Source organism: Primulina tabacum, chromosome 14, assembly GCF_025594145.1.
Source record: "Primulina tabacum isolate GXHZ01 chromosome 14, ASM2559414v2, whole genome shotgun sequence".
NCBI classification, from domain to species: Eukaryota; Viridiplantae; Streptophyta; class Magnoliopsida; order Lamiales; family Gesneriaceae; genus Primulina; species Primulina tabacum.
Window position 1 is genome coordinate 3,535,027 of NC_134563.1, and position 18,479 is coordinate 3,553,505.

At 35.1% G+C, this 18,479-nt stretch overlaps 1 protein-coding gene across 3 annotated transcripts; it reads left to right on the forward strand.

The window, feature by feature from the left end:
• Positions 1-5,666: 5,666 nt before the first annotated feature.
• Positions 5,667-14,296, forward strand: LOC142523643 (phosphoglucomutase, chloroplastic). Of its 3 annotated transcripts, XR_012814797.1 has the most exons (23): positions 5,667-6,094; positions 6,198-6,263; positions 6,354-6,398; positions 6,474-6,566; positions 6,654-6,706; positions 7,430-7,481; positions 7,578-7,646; positions 7,763-7,831; positions 8,429-8,551; positions 8,643-8,695; positions 9,084-9,162; positions 9,249-9,313; positions 9,407-9,474; positions 9,819-9,937; positions 10,026-10,100; positions 10,212-10,327; positions 10,974-11,115; positions 11,217-11,298; positions 11,374-11,420; positions 11,507-11,584; positions 11,678-11,783; positions 11,869-12,001; positions 14,047-14,296. XR_012814797.1 is itself a non-coding variant. In XM_075627356.1 (22 exons), exons 1-22 carry the CDS (start codon positions 5,858-5,860, stop codon positions 11,934-11,936), a joined length of 1,905 nt encoding a protein of 634 aa, XP_075483471.1. In that variant the 5' UTR covers positions 5,667-5,857; the 3' UTR covers positions 11,937-12,253. The 3 variants fall into 3 exon arrangements, 2 of the variants coding, with proteins under 2 accessions (XP_075483471.1, XP_075483472.1); XM_075627356.1 differs by lacking the exon at positions 14,047-14,296 and having other exon boundaries at positions 11,869-12,253; XM_075627357.1 differs by lacking the exon at positions 14,047-14,296 and having other exon boundaries at positions 5,667-6,083; positions 6,196-6,263; positions 11,869-12,253.
• The last annotated feature ends 4,183 nt before the right edge of the window (positions 14,297-18,479 follow it).

Sequence of the window (18,479 nt, forward strand, 5' to 3'; positions counted from 1 at the left end):
ACTCTGCTTTTATGACACCAACCTCTCTGACACGCAAAACTGTCACTTCTGCCTTGTCAATCCATATGATTTTGACAGTAATGATTACCAGAATAAGGTATTACACGCCTTTGCACTCAAATGAGGTGCTATTATCGAGATAACCCGGGTAGAGAGTCATCATCCGGGAACTCGTCTGAAAGCCCATGCTTCTGGTAGCCCGGGGAGATGATGCATCGAGCATTCATTTGCTCGGCTGTTTATCAGATCAGCCCAAAACATTTCATAATCTAATCCATGACCCGGGATCATCCAGTACCCATGACCCAGGCTTCCCCGAGGATATTAGGTGTTGTGCGAGTTTCATTCGATATCATATCTTATTTTGATATTTGATCTAGAATTCACAATATATTTTTTTTATAAATGTATGTACCGTTTTTATATTGTTGGTAGGATTTATCGTTTGGTTTTGTCATCGGATCACGACGTAATGGTCAAGATCTTTTCTTCGAGTTGACGTTGTCCTCACATTGAGAAGCTTTTCCAGTGTGCTTATATCTTTACTCACACGCTCACTGATAAGTTTATCATGATATCACCCATCCCAAAATTACTTCAAATCAAGCACATGTAACTTTGAAGTTTTAAATTTATAGGCTTCCGAAAAGAATATGCACCTTATTTGTGTGAGTAGTATCTATCAATTCATTTAAGATTTCTTTATCCTAGTCTGGGGCCTGAATGAATTATTCATGTTTTCTTCACCTAGAAATCTTGTTATGATCCACACTTTGTCTGTTATACTTCTTAAAATCGACAATCATTTCCCGTGAAGGATCGTTTGCTGAGCAATCTTTCGGATGCTTCAAACAAAATATTTTCCAATGAGCTGCAATAGCTCGTGTTCTAAGAATATTAACACCGATAAATTAAATCAAATTTGGTTAAAAACCAAGCGGAAGAAACTCAAAGTAATCCTTCGTGAAGAAGACTGTTATATTATAAAGCATTTTATCTTATGTAAACTGAATAACCGAAAATGGATAGATTAGTTTTTGCATTCATCAGTTCAGTTATGGTGACAACTAAACTAATGGATACTCTAACTGATCCAAACAGTTTAAAACACAATAGTTAAACAGTTAAATATACAATATATGTTTATGGATGTTCGGAGACTTCAACTGCTCCTACTTCATCCCTCTACCGCCTCGGGTAGGATCCATTAGAAGACTTTGATTTATACAACACCTTGTACAAACCCACTCAGCTAGGACTTACCCACTGCCTAAACTGAACTCCTAGACTTAGACTGAAGACATCACCTTCCAATCAACACTTCTTTAATGTCTATGTGAGAAAGACTACATACATAAGTTTAATGTCTTTGTGCAAGACTGTATTTAAGTGGATGAGAGTGTGTGTGTGAGAACTGAACAAGGATGTTCTCACACACTGAGAGAAATACGCTTCTAATCTTAAGCTGATATATTTGTAAAGAGTTCCCTCGACTGGACTGAATGCTTCTCTCTTTAAGCTGATATGACTTTGAAGCGTGCACTTTCTTTTCTCTGTTGTGTTGTGTATCTTCTTGTTTGAGTCTTCACTGATCTTCTCTTTATATAGGCGGAAAAACTGATCGTACAGTGAGACTCATTTATTGTATCCGTTGCATCTTGAATCTGTTTCTTGGACTTTGTGTCTCGACTTTTCGACTGCCCTTCTGAAACGTTTTGTCTTTAATATTCTGATGCAACGTCCATTACTGTCGTTTGACTGGGTAATGGCTTTGTACCTCCACGTACAGCTGGATTCCACTTGAAAGAGTTTGTCTTCATCCATAACTGAAAGATTCTAACTGATGCTTCGAACTGGCCAGTTGAACTGATCTTTCAGTTGGGCTAGTGAAATCAGTTGACTCGTCAGTTGAATTGATTTCATACTTGTTCAGTTGGACTGATCAGCTGGGTTTCTTCATCAGTTGAACACTCCTTCGGCTGGCCAGGCTTCTGAGGTTTTCCTGCTGAATCACCTATCAACTGGACAATCAGCTGGACTGCTCAATTGACGTAATCAGTTAAACTGATTCATTTCGTGCGATCAGTTGAGTCTTTAGTTTTGCGATGTAAACATCTCGTAAGTGATCCGAGATGATGCACACTAAGGTAGATCATTAGTAACATAATTAACAGGTTTTGTTATCACCAAAATCAAGATTGCGAACTTGAAAAATTCCAACACCCCGCCCTCAGTGGGCCCTGGGACACACATTCTTACCAACCCTCTCTTGGTTCGTTCCCACAAAGCTTAGCATCCCAAGCACCAATATTCGATTGCTCTTCTAACAGAGATAATTACAATACCCCCAACATATATATTACATCATATTGTGTACAGTATCATTTTATTAGTCATATTGTTTTGCTATTCGATTTCTCGAATGTTACCAATTACTAATTGAATACCGAAGTTGATTGAATACCTAATTGAAGTACTATAAAAAAGGACAATGTTTTGGATTGTTAGTTCACTGGACAATGTGACTTTTGTATGGAAAACGAGTCTAATGATCAACGTATTATCAACTTGGGCATGTGACTCATCCGAACAACTCACATCGAGAATTTCGGTTCGAAGAATGATTTATTGTCACTCTTAAATTATGAGAGCCCAATACCTAAATTTTGGGCTCAATCCATTTTCATTTAATGATTTACTCAACCCATTTGATAAAATAGCTTAGCAGATTGCTCAATCCAGAAAGATCTTCTCCTTGCCTTGCACCCGTCGCTTTTCTCTCTTCTCTCTGCAGCCATCGCGTCGCGCCGCCAGTAACCGGATGAATAGTACACCAGCCATCAATCTCCTTCCTCCAGTCTATTAGCTTATTTCCTGCCATGAATTAGAAGATTTCGAGTTCGATCGGCCCTATTTCCAGCTCCTCTATGTGCGAGCTTTGATCCGGTTTTAGGTAAGGTTTTGGCTTCGATTCTTGGTTGTTCTTGGTGGATTAGTTTATATAAGTGAAGTATTAAGCTATTCCCTGTTATCCACATTGTTTTCTGATCGTGAACAGTATTTCCGGCGACTTTTCCGGCGATCCACCTCCGTGAGATCACCGTTGTGCATTTAAACCTTGATTCTTGAGGTATTAAGCTTGAAATTCTAAATTTTGAATGGGTTTATAGGTTGCCGAGAATTCAATTTTTAACCGCTCCGATTTAAATTGTTTTAGTCGGTTGGAATGCAGTATATTGAAGTTTATAACGAATTTATATTGTAGGTTATATCGTTGGGCGAGTTCATTAGAAAGTCCTTAAGAATTACTGTGGCATTATAAGTTTGTAGTCGAGGTACGCTCAAACCTATATTATTTTCACGCTTATATTGGCGTGTGAGAATATCCAGTGGATGTTTTTTGCTATTATGTGCCTTAAATGTTTATCCTGATGCATTCATGCATTAATTGTATTGACATAACATATTGAGAATTGACTCATTTAACATTGATTTATGTTGATTATGTTGAGATATATACTGAGTCATAAAAAGGACGAGTGAGTTAATATTAGCTATATTCCCAGATGACAGCTAGGGATGAGCGACTTAGCTACTCGCATTCCCGATACTATGTGCATGGATGAGCGACGATTTGATGCTGCATTCCTGGCACGGGTTGCCACTGTTACTGTTGTTGATGCTATTCGTTTGGACTCCGTTTGGTATCCATTATTCTATTGTTACCATTCATGCATCGCATATAATTGCATTTACTTGGTATTATTACATGTCTTTTATATACGTCATAATTTTACTGGTTTGTCATACTAGGGTCCGACCCCTATTTTCTTTTTATGTTGTGGTTGTTTTTTTTATGCCATAACAGGTCATTCTAGGGGATTTGACGCGTCTGGTGGAGCGTCAGCGAGTGGTACCCAGTAGTCAGTCTGTTGGTGTCAGAGTTCCCAGATAGTTTGATACTTTCGCCAGGGGGATGCCCTGTGTTGCTGTATTGTGATGTTTTATGTTGTTTTGGATTATTTGTGATATGTTGTGTCTAGTCCTGGCTAGTGCGACTGTATGATATTGGTTTGTTTGATTGTGAACTTGATGTTAATTTCGAGTGTATATTGATGTTGTTGTGGCTTGAAATTTTGGAATGTCCTACTTATGGAGAGGTCATGTCGAAATTTCTGTTGGTCCAAATGAACATTTTAACTCGTTTTCGCAGTTTACACTAATTAATCCTTGTTGTTTGATAATTGAATATTAATTAAGAATACAAGCCCCACATAAATGGTCGATTGTACGGATCTTATGTGGATACATAGAGAAAAGTATCACACTGGCCCATATACTCTAAAATCCTAAGCAATCCTTGCATTATAGTTCTTATTATGTTTCGTCACAACGCTTTATCCTCGTTACATGTCAATGAATATTGAAACCTTGCACTAATAAATCAATATTTTATTGTTATGAATATATAAATCATATTTACTCCTCACTAAGTTATCAACTACTTAACATCCACTTTCCTTATTATTTAATATAAATTCAGATACAAGGATACAAGAATCGTAACATTAAGGAAATTATGGAAATTCAATTGTTAGCCTAACGAGACCGTGACATTATGATTTATCTTCCATTCCTGATCAAAATGTCATATTAGTTTAATTTTGTTTATGTTCTTCGCAGAACAAATCATTCGGATTTGTGCATTTTCAATTGAAGTCACAAGCTAAGACAAACAATCTCTAATTATGTTTCTAACTCAATTTCATCCAAGAAAGTCGGGCAAGTGCAGAGTGGAGTCCCGTACCGACTGATTTTCTCAACGGACCTTTATTGGATTTAGGAGTTGGGATTGTGAGCATCTAGGTTCATCATAGGACCGACTATAAACAAGTCGTTTGAGAGCTTTTTGAGCTGATTTGATAAATATTTTATTTGTATTTGAATTTATCGTATTTGAGTCAAATTGAACATGTTCGAACTTTTTTCGAATCGAATTCGAGTCAAAAATATTTTTTTCGATAATTTGCAACCTTAATATTTTATTAATATAATATAATTATATATTAAATATATATATTTCGAGCCACTCAGATGTTTCGAGATCTCGAACCTTACTATCCGAACAATAACTCGAATAACTCGCGAATATGTTCGAAGATTTCGAGGCGAACTCGTTTGTATGGTATCGATCCCTAAGTTAAAAATGAGATTTCAATTCTTATTTAGTGGATTTTTTTATAAGTTAAAGAGATAAGTTTCGTATTGAATCTCAAAATTAAAATCTCATCCAAAATTTGAAACAATGATATCAAATATGTAAAGTAAAAATTTGTGTGAGATGGTCTCATGAGTCATATTTTGTGAGACAGATCTTTTATTTGGGTCATCCATGAAAAAATATTACTTTTTATACTAAGAGTATTACTTTTTATTGTGAATATCGATAGGATAGATCCGTCTCACAAGAGATCACATTTATTAGAATTTTATGTATGTATACATGTCTATGGATCGACATATAAAATTGGGTCACACAAAAAATTCAAATGAGATTTATATATTTCATAATAATAATTGATAGTAAATATCTTTGAGGGAAATAAAGAAAGCAAAAGGGTTCACGTGGACCGGCTGACAATAAAGCCTATAAAATTCAAAGATAAGTCATCCCTCGTACCTGTGGCCGCCAGTTTCCCCAATGCTCTCAAGCCACACTGACAAGCACATACTTACTCTGTAGTCTTCAAGAATTCTCAATCACCAGACCTCTTGATTTCCTCCTAGATAATACAATACCGAAAAATAGATCTCTGAGAGTGGAGTTTCTTGATTCTTGGGACGATTTGTCCAAACCATGGCTCTGAATTCCATTACTTCAAGAACAACTTTCTTCTCCTCGAGAAATTCCAGGAGTTGTAGCACTAATGGTTCTACTATCTCTAAACCCATCAGATCATTCACGTTTATCAATCCTACTCTTTTCTCAAATCTTTCGTTCAAGAGAAATTCACCTTCTTTCTCTACTGTCTTAGTTAAGGCCTCTTCCGCTTCTTCTCCTTCCACCGCCGTGGCTCAATGGGATGAGCTCAAGGTCTATTTTTGCATTGGCGTTGAATTTATGAAGTGGGATCTTGATTTTATTGACGTTTGGTGGTAGGTGCTTTTTTTTTGATTTTATGGGTATCTTTTTTCAGATTAAGAGTGTGCCCACCAAGCCATTTGAGGGTCAGAAGACCGGTACGAGTGGCCTAAGAAAAAAGGTATTTCCTTTTGGTTTGTTAATGAGGGGGCGTACCCCCTGTGATCATGCTTGGTGGTCTAAAATAATATTTAATTTGTTTTCCCTTTAGGTGAAGGTGTTCATGCAAGAAAACTATCTGGCTAATTGGATTCAGGTTTGATAATTTCTTAACAATGTAAATTAATGTTTTACGTATTGCTCTAACGAGGGAGTTGATTGTAAAATGAAGGCATTGTTTAATTCATTGCCACCAGAGGATTACAAGAATGAAGTTTTGGTTTTAGGGGGTGATGGTCGGTATTTTAATCGGGAGGCTGCACAGGTATCAAGGATACGAGTATACGCCACTTACAGTTGTCCATTATTGTATTCATTTTCCAGCTTTTGAGTTGGTGAGCTTGAATTGCAGATAATTATTAAAATTGCCGCGGGTAATGGCGTTGGTAAAATCTTGGTTGGAAAGTGAGTTTCCCGTATCTCATTGCACCTAAATGTACTTGATTGTTCTTTCAGTTGTTTAGTCGACTAAGTCTTGATTTGAAAATTTGCTGGAGTTTTATTCTTAAGGATCATTTACGAGCCAGTGTTTGTTACTCTCGCTTGATGTCAAGATTGGTTTATTCTCTGTACCTTATGCCTTATAACGTCCAAATTATGGACTACTTTATTGGAAGATTTAAAGATCATTTAAATGCGCTTAGATGTACTTGAATGAATTGTATCACTATAGTTGTATAGTTATCTAATTCTTGATTTGAAATTTCACTATGGTTTTATTCTTAAAGATCATTTAAGATTGACTTGGATCATTATATTAGTTTCTCTTATTTAAATGTACTTAGATGTACTTGAAGGAATTGTGGTCGTGCAGTTTTTTAGTCATATAATTCTTGATTTGAAATTTCACTCTAGTTTTATTCTTAAAGATCATTTATAAATTATAAGCCAGTGTTTGTTACTGTTACTTGATGTCGAAATTGGTTTATTATCTGCATTTTAGTATTTTATACTGGTTTATAACATCCAAATGATTACTTTATTGGAAGACGTAGGTGATTGAAAGCATGTTTTCTTTCTTGGTTATTCATGCACCACATTTCTGGTAGTATTGATTATTACATGTTTCATTTCATTAATGACTTGTTAACTGGACCATGCTACATGTACTTAAATTGTTGACTGCAGGGATGGGATCATGTCTACCCCAGCTGTTTCTGCCGTGATTAGGAAAAGAAAGGCAATTATCAGTCCTCTCTATTTTTAACTAATAACTTTACGTTTTGTAAGTGCACTATCTATGGATCTTACAGTTTTTACTTATCTTACAATACAGGCTAATGGTGGTTTTGTAATGAGTGCAAGCCACAATCCAGGTGGTCCTGATTATGATTGGGGTATCAAGGTGTAGTATTATTATTAGTAATTTATGCATGAACAGTTCTCATGTTTTAGAGTTGAAATTCTCATATTCAAATTGGTTTCTTGTTTCTTTTTTTTTTTTAAATAAATATTTTGCAGTTCAATTATAGCAGTGGCCAACCAGCACCTGAGTCCATAACTGACAAGATCTATGGAAACACACTCTCTGTACGCTTCTGATCCTGTATTCCTTCTTTTGTAGAACTGTCTCATTTTAAGATTGTTTAATTGGGATGTCCTTTTTTTTGTGAAGATGGTTTTGACAATCATGAATTGTCATTCTAATTCAATATTGTCTCACATCTATAAGTTTTTCGCAATTTTCATTTTTATGGCTTAAATTTGAAGATGAAGTGGTCATTTGTTAAACAAATTCCTTATATTCATAATGATCTTGAGATGAAAAATGTATGTATAAATATATAGGGTCCGTTGTTGTTTAAGAGGACTAAGAGATTCAATTACGTCACTTGCAACTTTCACTTTTAACCCGATTCGTTGCCTACATGCCCTTAATGCCCAGTCTTTCCGAAGAACATGTATGTGGTACTTCTATAACCATCTCTGAATCACTGAAAGTATCTTCTCCTTTTCCATCTAAGATCTTCCCTGTCCAGCTGCTCCAGAGAATATGAGATCATATTTGAGGTTGGGATTCAATAAAATTTAACAAGTCAATTTAATCCAAAAGGGTAAATTTGGACGTATTTATGTTGAAAAAATTACCAGTTTGTCATTTGAATTTGACTTGCCTATCTCTTGCAGATCTCAGAAATAAAAATGGGAGACATTCCTGATGTTGATCTCTCTGTTCTTGGAGTAATGGACCGTGGAACTTTTAGCGTAGAGGTAGTTGATCCAGTATCTGATTATTTAGAACTCATGGAGGTGAGCTACCTGAAATATGGATATCTAAGTATTCGTAGAATAATCATGTTCTTCTCATATCACATTGACAGTATTCTGAGATATTCTGCAGAATGTATTTGATTTTGAACTTATTAGGAGTCTTCTTTCAAGGCCAGAATTCAGGTATATTAATATTCCCCTTCATCGGTCCATAGTTTGGATGACCTGATCCAATTTAATTGTATTAAAAAATTCCTACAATTACGCAGGCTGTAGATTCTGAGTTTCCATGGTAAATGATATGTGCGTACAATATTTAAAGAAGACTTTTCTGACACTCATTTTTAAGGTCTATTTGATATGTTTTTCTCCATTAGAAACTTCGATGTGATACCTTTTCTCCTTTTACTTCCTATCTCCATTCAATCGCCTCAAGATTTTGAAATGTTTCTTTTCTTTTGATTATTTCCACCACCGACTCCTATTATGTAGTTTTCTTTTTGATAGAGCACAGATTGAATGATGTATTGTAAATAAACAAACTAACCATGACTTCAAATCCTCAATCCAGGTTTACATTTGACGCCATGCATGCGGTTTCTGGTGCTTATGCCAAACCAATTTTCGTGGACAAGCTGGGAGCTAGCCTGGTACACAATGAACGTTGAGTTTTTAACTCTCAATATTAGAAAATTTGCTCATGATTCTCTGATTTAAGTTACCTTTCATATTACAGGATTCGATTTCAAATGGAGTGCCATTAGAAGACTTCGGACACGGTCATCCAGATCCTAATCTTACGTAAGAAATGATGTTTTTGGAATATATTATATATATGCAATATAACATTAAACAAAAGTATAACTGATCAGTAAGTTTCCCCCTCTCAAAAAGATATGCTAAGGATTTGGTCAACATAATGTACGCTGAGAATGGACCTGATTTTGGAGCTGCAAGTGATGGTATGTTTGTTTGCTTATTTCAAGCATTTCTCGTAAAGTTTGTGGTTCCTAAATTTGGAAAAGAAAAGAAAGAGAAAATCCAAAGGGGAATTTTGGATTTTTCTCTTTTTCCATGTATATTTATGTAAGCAATAAATTAATTTTTTACGACTTTTTTTAAAATATAAAATAAAACTGTTAAGAGTTTTCCATATGTTCTGGAAGTGAGCTTATTTGTTATTTCTATATACTTCCAGTCTTTTTATCACGTTTCATTTCAAAGAGGAATAGAACGCCAGTTTGCTAAAAATATCTTTTTAAGTAGAGAAAATATATCATGATATTTCATGGTTATGGCTTTTCAGGAGATGGTGATAGAAACATGATTCTTGGAAAAGAATTTTTTGTTACTCCATCAGATTCTGTTGCCGTCATTGCTGCCAACGCCCAAGAAACGATACCGTACTTCAAAAATGGCCCAAAGGTTTGGCCGTTTGGAAATTGCAAAAGGTTTTTACTCTAATTATCTATTTCAGTGATGCGCACCACTACTGAGCTTCTGTGTTTTATAGGGATTGGCTCGTTCCATGCCAACAAGTGGTGCTCTAGATCGCGTGGCTCAGAAATTGTATCTTCCGTTTTACGAGGTTCAGCGCTTCCACGTTTACATCTAGTCGATTCTTGCTGAAATGTAGCAACATGAGTGGAATTCTTCTGTTTTGATATTTGCGTGCTTACGAATAGGCTTTTGATTTCAGGTGCCCACTGGTTGGAAATTTTTTGGGAATCTAATGGATGCAGAGAAATTGTCAATTTGTGGAGAAGAAAGTTTCGGAACAGGTTCTGACCACATACGTGAGAAAGATGGGATATGGTACTGACATTCTCATACACAATAATTTTTAGTTTGGAATTTTTTAATGTCAGAGTATGGTTTTCTGGAAATCCCATAATGGATCCCCAAAATTTTCTATTAGTAGGTGCTCATTGAAACCACTAAAAGATACATGAATAATGTTATAGCTTTTTTTTATATTTATGCATTTACAATCAAGATGCAGATTTTCAAATGCACGGCAGTTCGAATGATTCACCCCTTGATAAAGAGGATCTAATAGTTGGTCTATTTTATTTATGGACATAAGATATGGGTTACAAACGGCAAGAAGTGGATATTGCTTGTTATTCTCACATTCTTTGGTTGAGCATTTTGAAAATTTTCCTTCTCTTTTTTCAATTTGTGTTTTTGGAGTAAAATGCTCGTAATTTTAAATAAAAATCATGGTGGCAGATCAAGGCCTGTTCTTAGAATTACTTCGAGATGTTGAAGCAAACTTTGCTACTAGCTTCCGCTTACCTTCCATGCTACAGTTTATAATTATGGGAGATTTATGCCATGCTGTTGTTTATAACTCACATCAAAATTGTGAAAAAATTTCTCACTAAAGCTCGTTTGAGTCTTCCGTGTTGGTTTTATGTGTATTACCTTGATTTCCCACTGAAGTAGTGATCTCTGACAGGGCTGTTTTATCTTGGTTATCAATAATTGCGTCTCGAAACAAGGACAAGAAACCAGGGGAAAAGTTGATTTCTGTTTCTGATGTTGTTAATGAACATTGGGCCACTTATGGGAGGAATTTCTTTTCTAGATATGATTATGAGGTCAGTGTTTCCATGCTTCATTTTTTCAGCATAATTTTCATCTTTTGTTTAATCTCTATCTTACGTATTCCAAAGTGGCGCTGAAACCACTTACTGTTCAGGAATGTGAATCAGAGGGGGCCAACAAGATGATAGAATATCTTAGAGATGTAATTTCTAAAAGCAAGGCAGGTGATACATACGGTAAGTTTTGAGCCTTCAATTTTCTAGAACTGCTCAAGTATTTTAGATGATGCTGAATGGGATTTATTATTGCAGGAAGCTACATCCTCGAATTTGCTGATGACTTCACATACACTGATCCTGTAAGTTGAAGCTTCTTCTATGCTTAATTCTCTCATGTAATCAAAGAACTATTAGCCAGTAACATGAAAGTTTTAAATTTCTTCAGGTTGATGGAAGTGTTGCTTCCAAGCAAGGCATTCGTTTTGTTTTCACCGATCGATCGAGGATCATATTTCGATTGTCGGTCTGTGTTATTTCATTTCACTAGTTGCTCTGAATCACACTGCTACGTTTGCTCTCTTTTCATGGGAAAATGTAACCAATATCTTAATTGTAGGGTACTGGTTCTGCTGGCGCTACTGTTCGAATATATATTGAACAATTTGAGCCAGACTCATCTAAACACAACATTGATGCACAAATAGCTTTGAAACCTTTAATAGGTTCGATTTTTAACTTCAGATCCTTTCTATGAACCTCTTTGGGTTTTACTTGCAGTTGTTAAGACTTGTCTGTTTCTTTTCTTAGATCTTGCGCTGTCTATATCGAAGCTGGCGGAATTTACGGGAAGGGAGCAGCCAACAGTCATCACATAAGAGTGAAGTTTTCAGTTCTTAATTTTTGTGATTGGAAGACTTTCATGGCATGACAACTATGTCAGGTCCGCTTTCTATATATTGCTCGGAATGCTTTATATTACATTCTCGAGGTTAGTTTTATGTACAGCATGAAATATGTTTAAGGGATGATGGATGATCATAAATTATAGGTGCTAAGCAAAATTTATTCGTGAGAGAGATGTATAGAATAATGAACTCCAGTTTTGGAGAAGCGATTCTGTGGTTATAATAATCTTAAATTTTATGCTACAATTGTTGCTTTTAGGGAAGAGAAACAGGATTTGAGTTGTTGATGTTGTGTTCTTGAATCAATCATCTCCGGAGTACCAAAATTATTCATTATGTGGATTCACCAATCATTTACTAACTGCTAGATTTTCAATATCATTCGCTAGAAAATTCTTTCAAACTGCTATGGAGCAATTCCCTCAACATTCTTTTTGCGCTTACCCTGCCAATCTCTCGATTGCAGCAATCCTTGTTGGCTTGTTGGCACTAAAACCATACCATCCCATTTGATGTCCTCGAGGAGCCTTGTCTAAAGACGATTTCTAATTTGGCTTCACAATATAGTTCTTGTTTTCTTCACTGTCTATATGATCCAAGATGGTATCACCATTAGCCTTCTTTTTCACCATGTCCAAATTATGAAGCGGTCTCGACTATGTCAGGCAATTTCCTGAAGATTCACCTTCTGTTTGACCTTTGACTGGACCTCTTTTTACATCATGATGCCACTTTCATTTTCTTTACATCGATGTCAATTAAATAAAACGAGTCTTATCATACTGAACGATGAATCCAATGTCAGTCTGCCGCAATCGTTCAACTTGTGGTTGTCGGCATCCTCTAGTGGTTCGATTTTCACGGTTCTTTTGTCTCTATTAAACCTATCACCTACGTAGTCAGAAAATTTATACATCTCTTCATTCCTAGCATATTGCTGGTTGCTTTTCTTGGGGCCCTCTTCCTCTTGTGGCATTTCCACAATCAAATTTGTCCAATAAGAGACAACCCGACCACCAAATGTGGGTAAGGTGGTCTACAACTTGGAGAAGCACGATAAGCCCTTCACAATGAAAAATATTCCTTTTGTGGTGAAATGGATTGAAGTTATTTCAATAGATATCCTCTTTAGGCTACGGTAATTTTAAAGCTAGGCACGAACTTAGTGACCTCTCCCAAAAGTTACGTGCCATAGGAATGATATACATCGAAGTAGAAGTGATTTACAATTGCTTATACCTGTCGACTTATAAGGCTACAACATCGTATAAATTTGTCTATGAAGTGTTTCATATATTTGATGAGCTCTACGCTTGTTCGTGTCGATGGTGCAACTTTTGAATTCACAAAGTGCAATGGAAGAGAGTACTGTTGAGGTACTGGAGAATTAGTTTCTTTATATCTGTCAATTCAATCTCTTTAGTGAATGAAAAATACTTTAGTTTATTACCTCTTGTTTTGCTTTTGCTTAATCTAATCCGACCAGGTTTGATACCTTTGTTCCATATAACCCATGTCCTTTGTCAAACATAAAACCGAATAAGTTCACGTGTCCCGGAAACCTTTCTATTTTTATATGCCAACATACACATCCCTTAAAAGAGGAAAACACCAAAGAAATCCATGCACAGAATCAGTAAAAGATTGTCTTTGCTCCCCCAGTTGTAATAAGATCCAAGTTCTTCACCAGACCCACCAAATAAATAATGCTTTTACAATGAGGAAAAACTAGAACAATCATTTTAGTGGATAAAGAAGGGGATGAAACTGTATTTGTCCCTAACTGGAGGCAGCAGCAGCAGTGCTTTAATACATGATCTATGTTTAAGTATAGTTATTTTTTAAGTGTAAAGATCCAACTCTGATTAGTCTGTCAGTTTCATGGGATTTGTTTTTGTGTAGCACTCATTTGCCCCACCCTTTTGTCTGCAAGAAATGGTGCCATTCCACCACCATGTTAGTTGTTTCCACCTGTGGACCTCCTTTACTTCCCCACCTCTTCTTGTTTTTTGAACACGGGATTTTTGACATTTGAATTATGATCCTGATTTCGTGGTTATACTTTGATTTTCTTGAAAAGGGAAGGAGTTGTCACCTGTTGGATGATGACCGGCTCGGGAATCATTATCGATTCAAACACATGATAATGTGTGATCTAAAGTTTTGATTCAGATTTAAACTTGGTTCGAGACATCTGAACAAAGGCACATTTTGAATCAAGAAAAAAACAATTTTGTCATCTATTTGGTCCTAAATTTATCCTGACCTTGGAATTCGTCTCTTTTTGCTTGAATGCAGGTGTATTATCATTTATGTATCATGTCATTATTCTCACGATATTTTTTTAAAAATTATTGCAATAAGAAATATTTGACTAATTAAAATCAAAATCCAATCTTGATCATGTGAGTGCCAAATTTATTTTATTTTATTTTTTCTTCTTCTGCATTACTATTTATACTTGTGTTAAGAAATTAAATAGCCAAGTGGTTAAATGATTGGATCCAGAGAGTTTGTGGAATCCATAGAGAGACCAGTAAAGATAATTCAACGTGGCAAGCATGGGTGCTAACTTTATATGATTTGAGCAAATATGTTTTAATATATGTGAAGTTTTTAATATATTGTTTTTGAACAAGAGACGGTCTCATGAATCTTTATATGTGAAATGAGTCAATCCTATCGATATTTACAATAAAAAGTAACACTCTTAGCATAAAAAAAATATTTTTTTATGGATGACTCAAATAAGAGATCTGTCTCACAAAATACGACACGTGAGACCGTCTCATACAAGTATTTGTCATGGTTTTTTCCATTTTCCTTGGTATATCTATATTATTTTATTGATGTGAGCGTTTTAACATTTAATCTTCTCTATAAATCATCCTACTTACATTATGAAAATCTATAACCATTAAAACAACAAAAAATAAATATAAACAAAACAAAATAATATAAATCTTATGAAAAAATTATTTACAAAATGATAGTAAATTAACAGTACGTGGATGATTGTAATTAAAAAAGTCATTTGGATCCATGATAAAAAGTAAAGTTTGGAAAAGTAAATAAAATGATTGATTTTACAGTCCCGGCATCTAAGATGTATCAACACTCTGACGAAAAATGTAAAACAAATTAATTTACGACAGTATTATCGAATTTCGACGAGTTAAATAACCAAAAATCTATATAGGGCAATTTATAGGACCTCCCACTCTAGAACTAGAGGACGAACTCCTAGGTAGCTAATGTATGTCGTTTATTTGAATGTAGAAAACTGACTACTCTAATTTTAAAGGAAAGTTGGGGAAAAAGAGAGAGGATTGGGAGAATAATGGACAAAAGATATACTAGTGTCGAGGCACAGTCCCTCGGGGCAAGTATTTCCGAAATGCGAGTCCCCCTTGTTTAAATCATCATAGTTGCATGTAAACAAATGATGAAATCGAGCTAAGATCAGTGTGTAAAAGTTTATGTTTCGAAGAAGAATCGTAGGATCAATTTTTATTTATACGTGCTTATATGTGTATAATTATGCGTTGTGAGTTTTCTGTTAAGTTAAGCTCAAAACAAAGCGATCAACTAAGGTTACAACTTATTGGGTTTTAATGTACCTAATAGATTGTGGGCCTTTAATGTGTAGAGACATAAGTGTAATTTCTGTTTTATGAATGACTAAAACAGAAATATCAGAAGTTAATGATAAATATTATTTATATATGTAGGTCATGGTCTCCAGATCACGATGCATCACGTTCCTTATTCTCTTCCTCATTAAGAAAATAGTTTAGAAGAGAAAACTAAAGAATTCTCTCATGAAAAGAGCGTGTAGATTTAGAAGATCAAGACACGTTCTAACGAATTCAGAATTATAGCTTCAAGTACGCTTCTGCTTAAGTTTTCAGTAAAATTTTTAACAATTTAGCATGATGGATTCTACGATTTATGGATTTTCTCCAACAAGAATTACTAGTGATGAAGTATAGTCCGATCCGAGATTAAACATATAATTATTCAATTACTACAAACCATATTCAACCTAACCCAGCCATGATAAGGGTCCGCTCTCTCGCCGGAACCCCTATTCTCCAGGAACATAAGTGTAATTTCTGTTTTATGAATGACTAAAACAGAAATATCAGAAGTTAATGATAAATATTATTTATATATGTAGGTCATGGTCTCTAGATCACGATGCATCACGTTCCTTATTCTCTTCCTCATTAAGAAAATAGTTTAGAAGAGAAAACTAAAGAATTCTCTCATGAAAAGAGCGTGTAGATTTAGAAGATCAAGACACGTTCTAACGAATTCAGAATTATAGCTTCAAGTACGCTTCTGCTTAAGTTTTCAGTAAAATTTTTAACAATTTAGCATGATGGATTCTACGATTTATGGATTTTCTCCAACAAGAATTACTAGTGATGAAGTATAGTCCGATCCGAGATTAAACATATAATTATTCAATTACTACAAACCATATTCAACCTAACCCAGCCATGATAAGGGTCCGCTCTCTCGCCGGAACCCCTATTCTCCAGGGACATAGATCTCATCCCATCAATGCACCATAGCGGAAGCCCGTCGAGCAATCCTCAATTCCAAACTACAAGCAACATTACAACTAGATATTACATGAAGATGCATATGTAGAATTAAACTAGACATACGATAAAAGAGATATAAATCATATCTATCTGATTGGATATCATGTTTACGACAGCTAAATCTCTGGACTAAGAATGTAAGTGTTCCAAATCTATTACTGTTCTTAATTAATAAGGATGCAATCGTCATGTGACCATACCCAAGAAAATCTGAACCCGATATATATATATAATATATATATATTTATCCACACGTGAACCCATTGCAAAATCCCAAAAACTAATGCTCCCCACTCCTCCATCCCTCGGGGATATCGACAAAAACCCCTCGGGAATTGATGAATAGGGCAAGTTCTAGACTTGAATAAGCCATATCTAGACAGATTGTGGCGTTTTTTGGACACTACAAACTCATTTATTAATTGTTTTGATCAGTTACATTTTGTTTATTGCAATTTTATCCACGACAAGATTGATAATATATCCACGACAAGATTGATAACAATATTGTTCGTCTACCACTATATCATGGTGGTACTTCGAATTCCCCTTGCTCGTGTCAAATTTTTTTTTATAAAAAATATATGTATATATAATATAGGATTGGACAAATTAATAATGGTACACATAGTAGTAGCATTGAAGGGCAAGAGGTTGGGGAACAAAGATGGCCAACTGAAAAGACTATCATCATGTGGAAAAATTAAAGAAGAAGAAAAACTCCAAACAACCCTAGTTGGTCATCTTCACTACCAAATTAAAAGTCAACTGTAAAAGTTTCAAAACTTTCTTGATGTTTGAAAAATTTGTGTGTGGATAGATGACCATTTGATCATTGTGCTAGTTGTTAGTTCATGTTGGCATGTGATGGGGGGTGAAGTCGTCTTTTTTTTTTTTTTTTTTTTTTTTTCAATTTTACGCTTTCGATTCATCTTCCGTAGGAGGAATAATCGTCTTTTCGATTAAAAAAATCTTCGAATTTCATGTATAAAATTTACTACTTGAAAACTACTTACTTCATCTCCGAATTTAAAGATTCATTTTTAGTAGTGGAAACTTATTCCTGATAGGAAAAATAATTGTGGAATCTTGCAAAAGTAAAAACCAACTTTAAAAAAATGCTAGCAACTTTATAAGAACACTTTGTCAAAATTTGATCTTTTAACACTACCACTTGTTTTTAAGTAGTCAAAATTTGATCACAATTCAACAAACTGTTTTTTTTAAAAAAACAAATTCAACCTCTTTTAATGAATTCTGACTGACATGATATCAAACACGTCAATGATATTCAATCTAAAGCCAGCAATGTCTACCTTCATATTAACACTACTAGCAGCAAAGCCCAAAATCGCAAAAAAAATACAACTTATTGTGCCTAAACCAAATTTCGATTAATTAGATAATCAAAATTAAAAGTTAAAAGGTAGATGTTTCCCTTCTTACTCGATTATATGATAAATGAAGCTGCGAGCAGAAAATGTTTACAGCATACAACGTCGATGCCTTCGGCTACTTGTACTACTGTAATTATTTTATGGATAGATTGATGATAAATAATGACACAAGGACTAAACTGTAATTACTGAGATTTTTGTTTTGATGTAATAAAATAAGATCTCTCTATCCCTTAAAAGGAAGGCTGTTAACTGTTCCAAAACACCGAGAGAAACGCCAAAAGCCATTGGGAACAGCTTATCTGTCAAACAATACAAACAACAAAAACAAGAGGGACCGTATCTGAGAATCACCCAAACAGAAGGATCTGATTGCAAATACGATCCTCCAAGGACCCTATTTGCAAATACCTAGTTTTTGTTGTTTGTGTTGGGGACACTGGGAGGGAGACTATAAAGATTCCAAGTCTTGTACACCTATGTTTCCTTAGAACGGCCTTGAC

What these genes read in the sequence shown, in the direction of transcription:
- LOC142523643 (XM_075627356.1), top strand. Translation starts at nt 5,858, where the DNA reads ATGGCTCTGAATTCCATTACTTCAAGAACAACTTTCTTCTCCTCGAGA. An exon ending in CTCAATGGGATGAGCTCAAG is followed by an intron (nt 6,095 to 6,197) that starts GTCTATTTTTGC and finishes ATCTTTTTTCAG; the next exon opens with ATTAAGAGTGTGCCCACCAA. An exon ending in ATCTGGCTAATTGGATTCAG is followed by an intron (nt 6,399 to 6,473) that starts GTTTGATAATTT and finishes TGTAAAATGAAG; the next exon opens with GCATTGTTTAATTCATTGCC.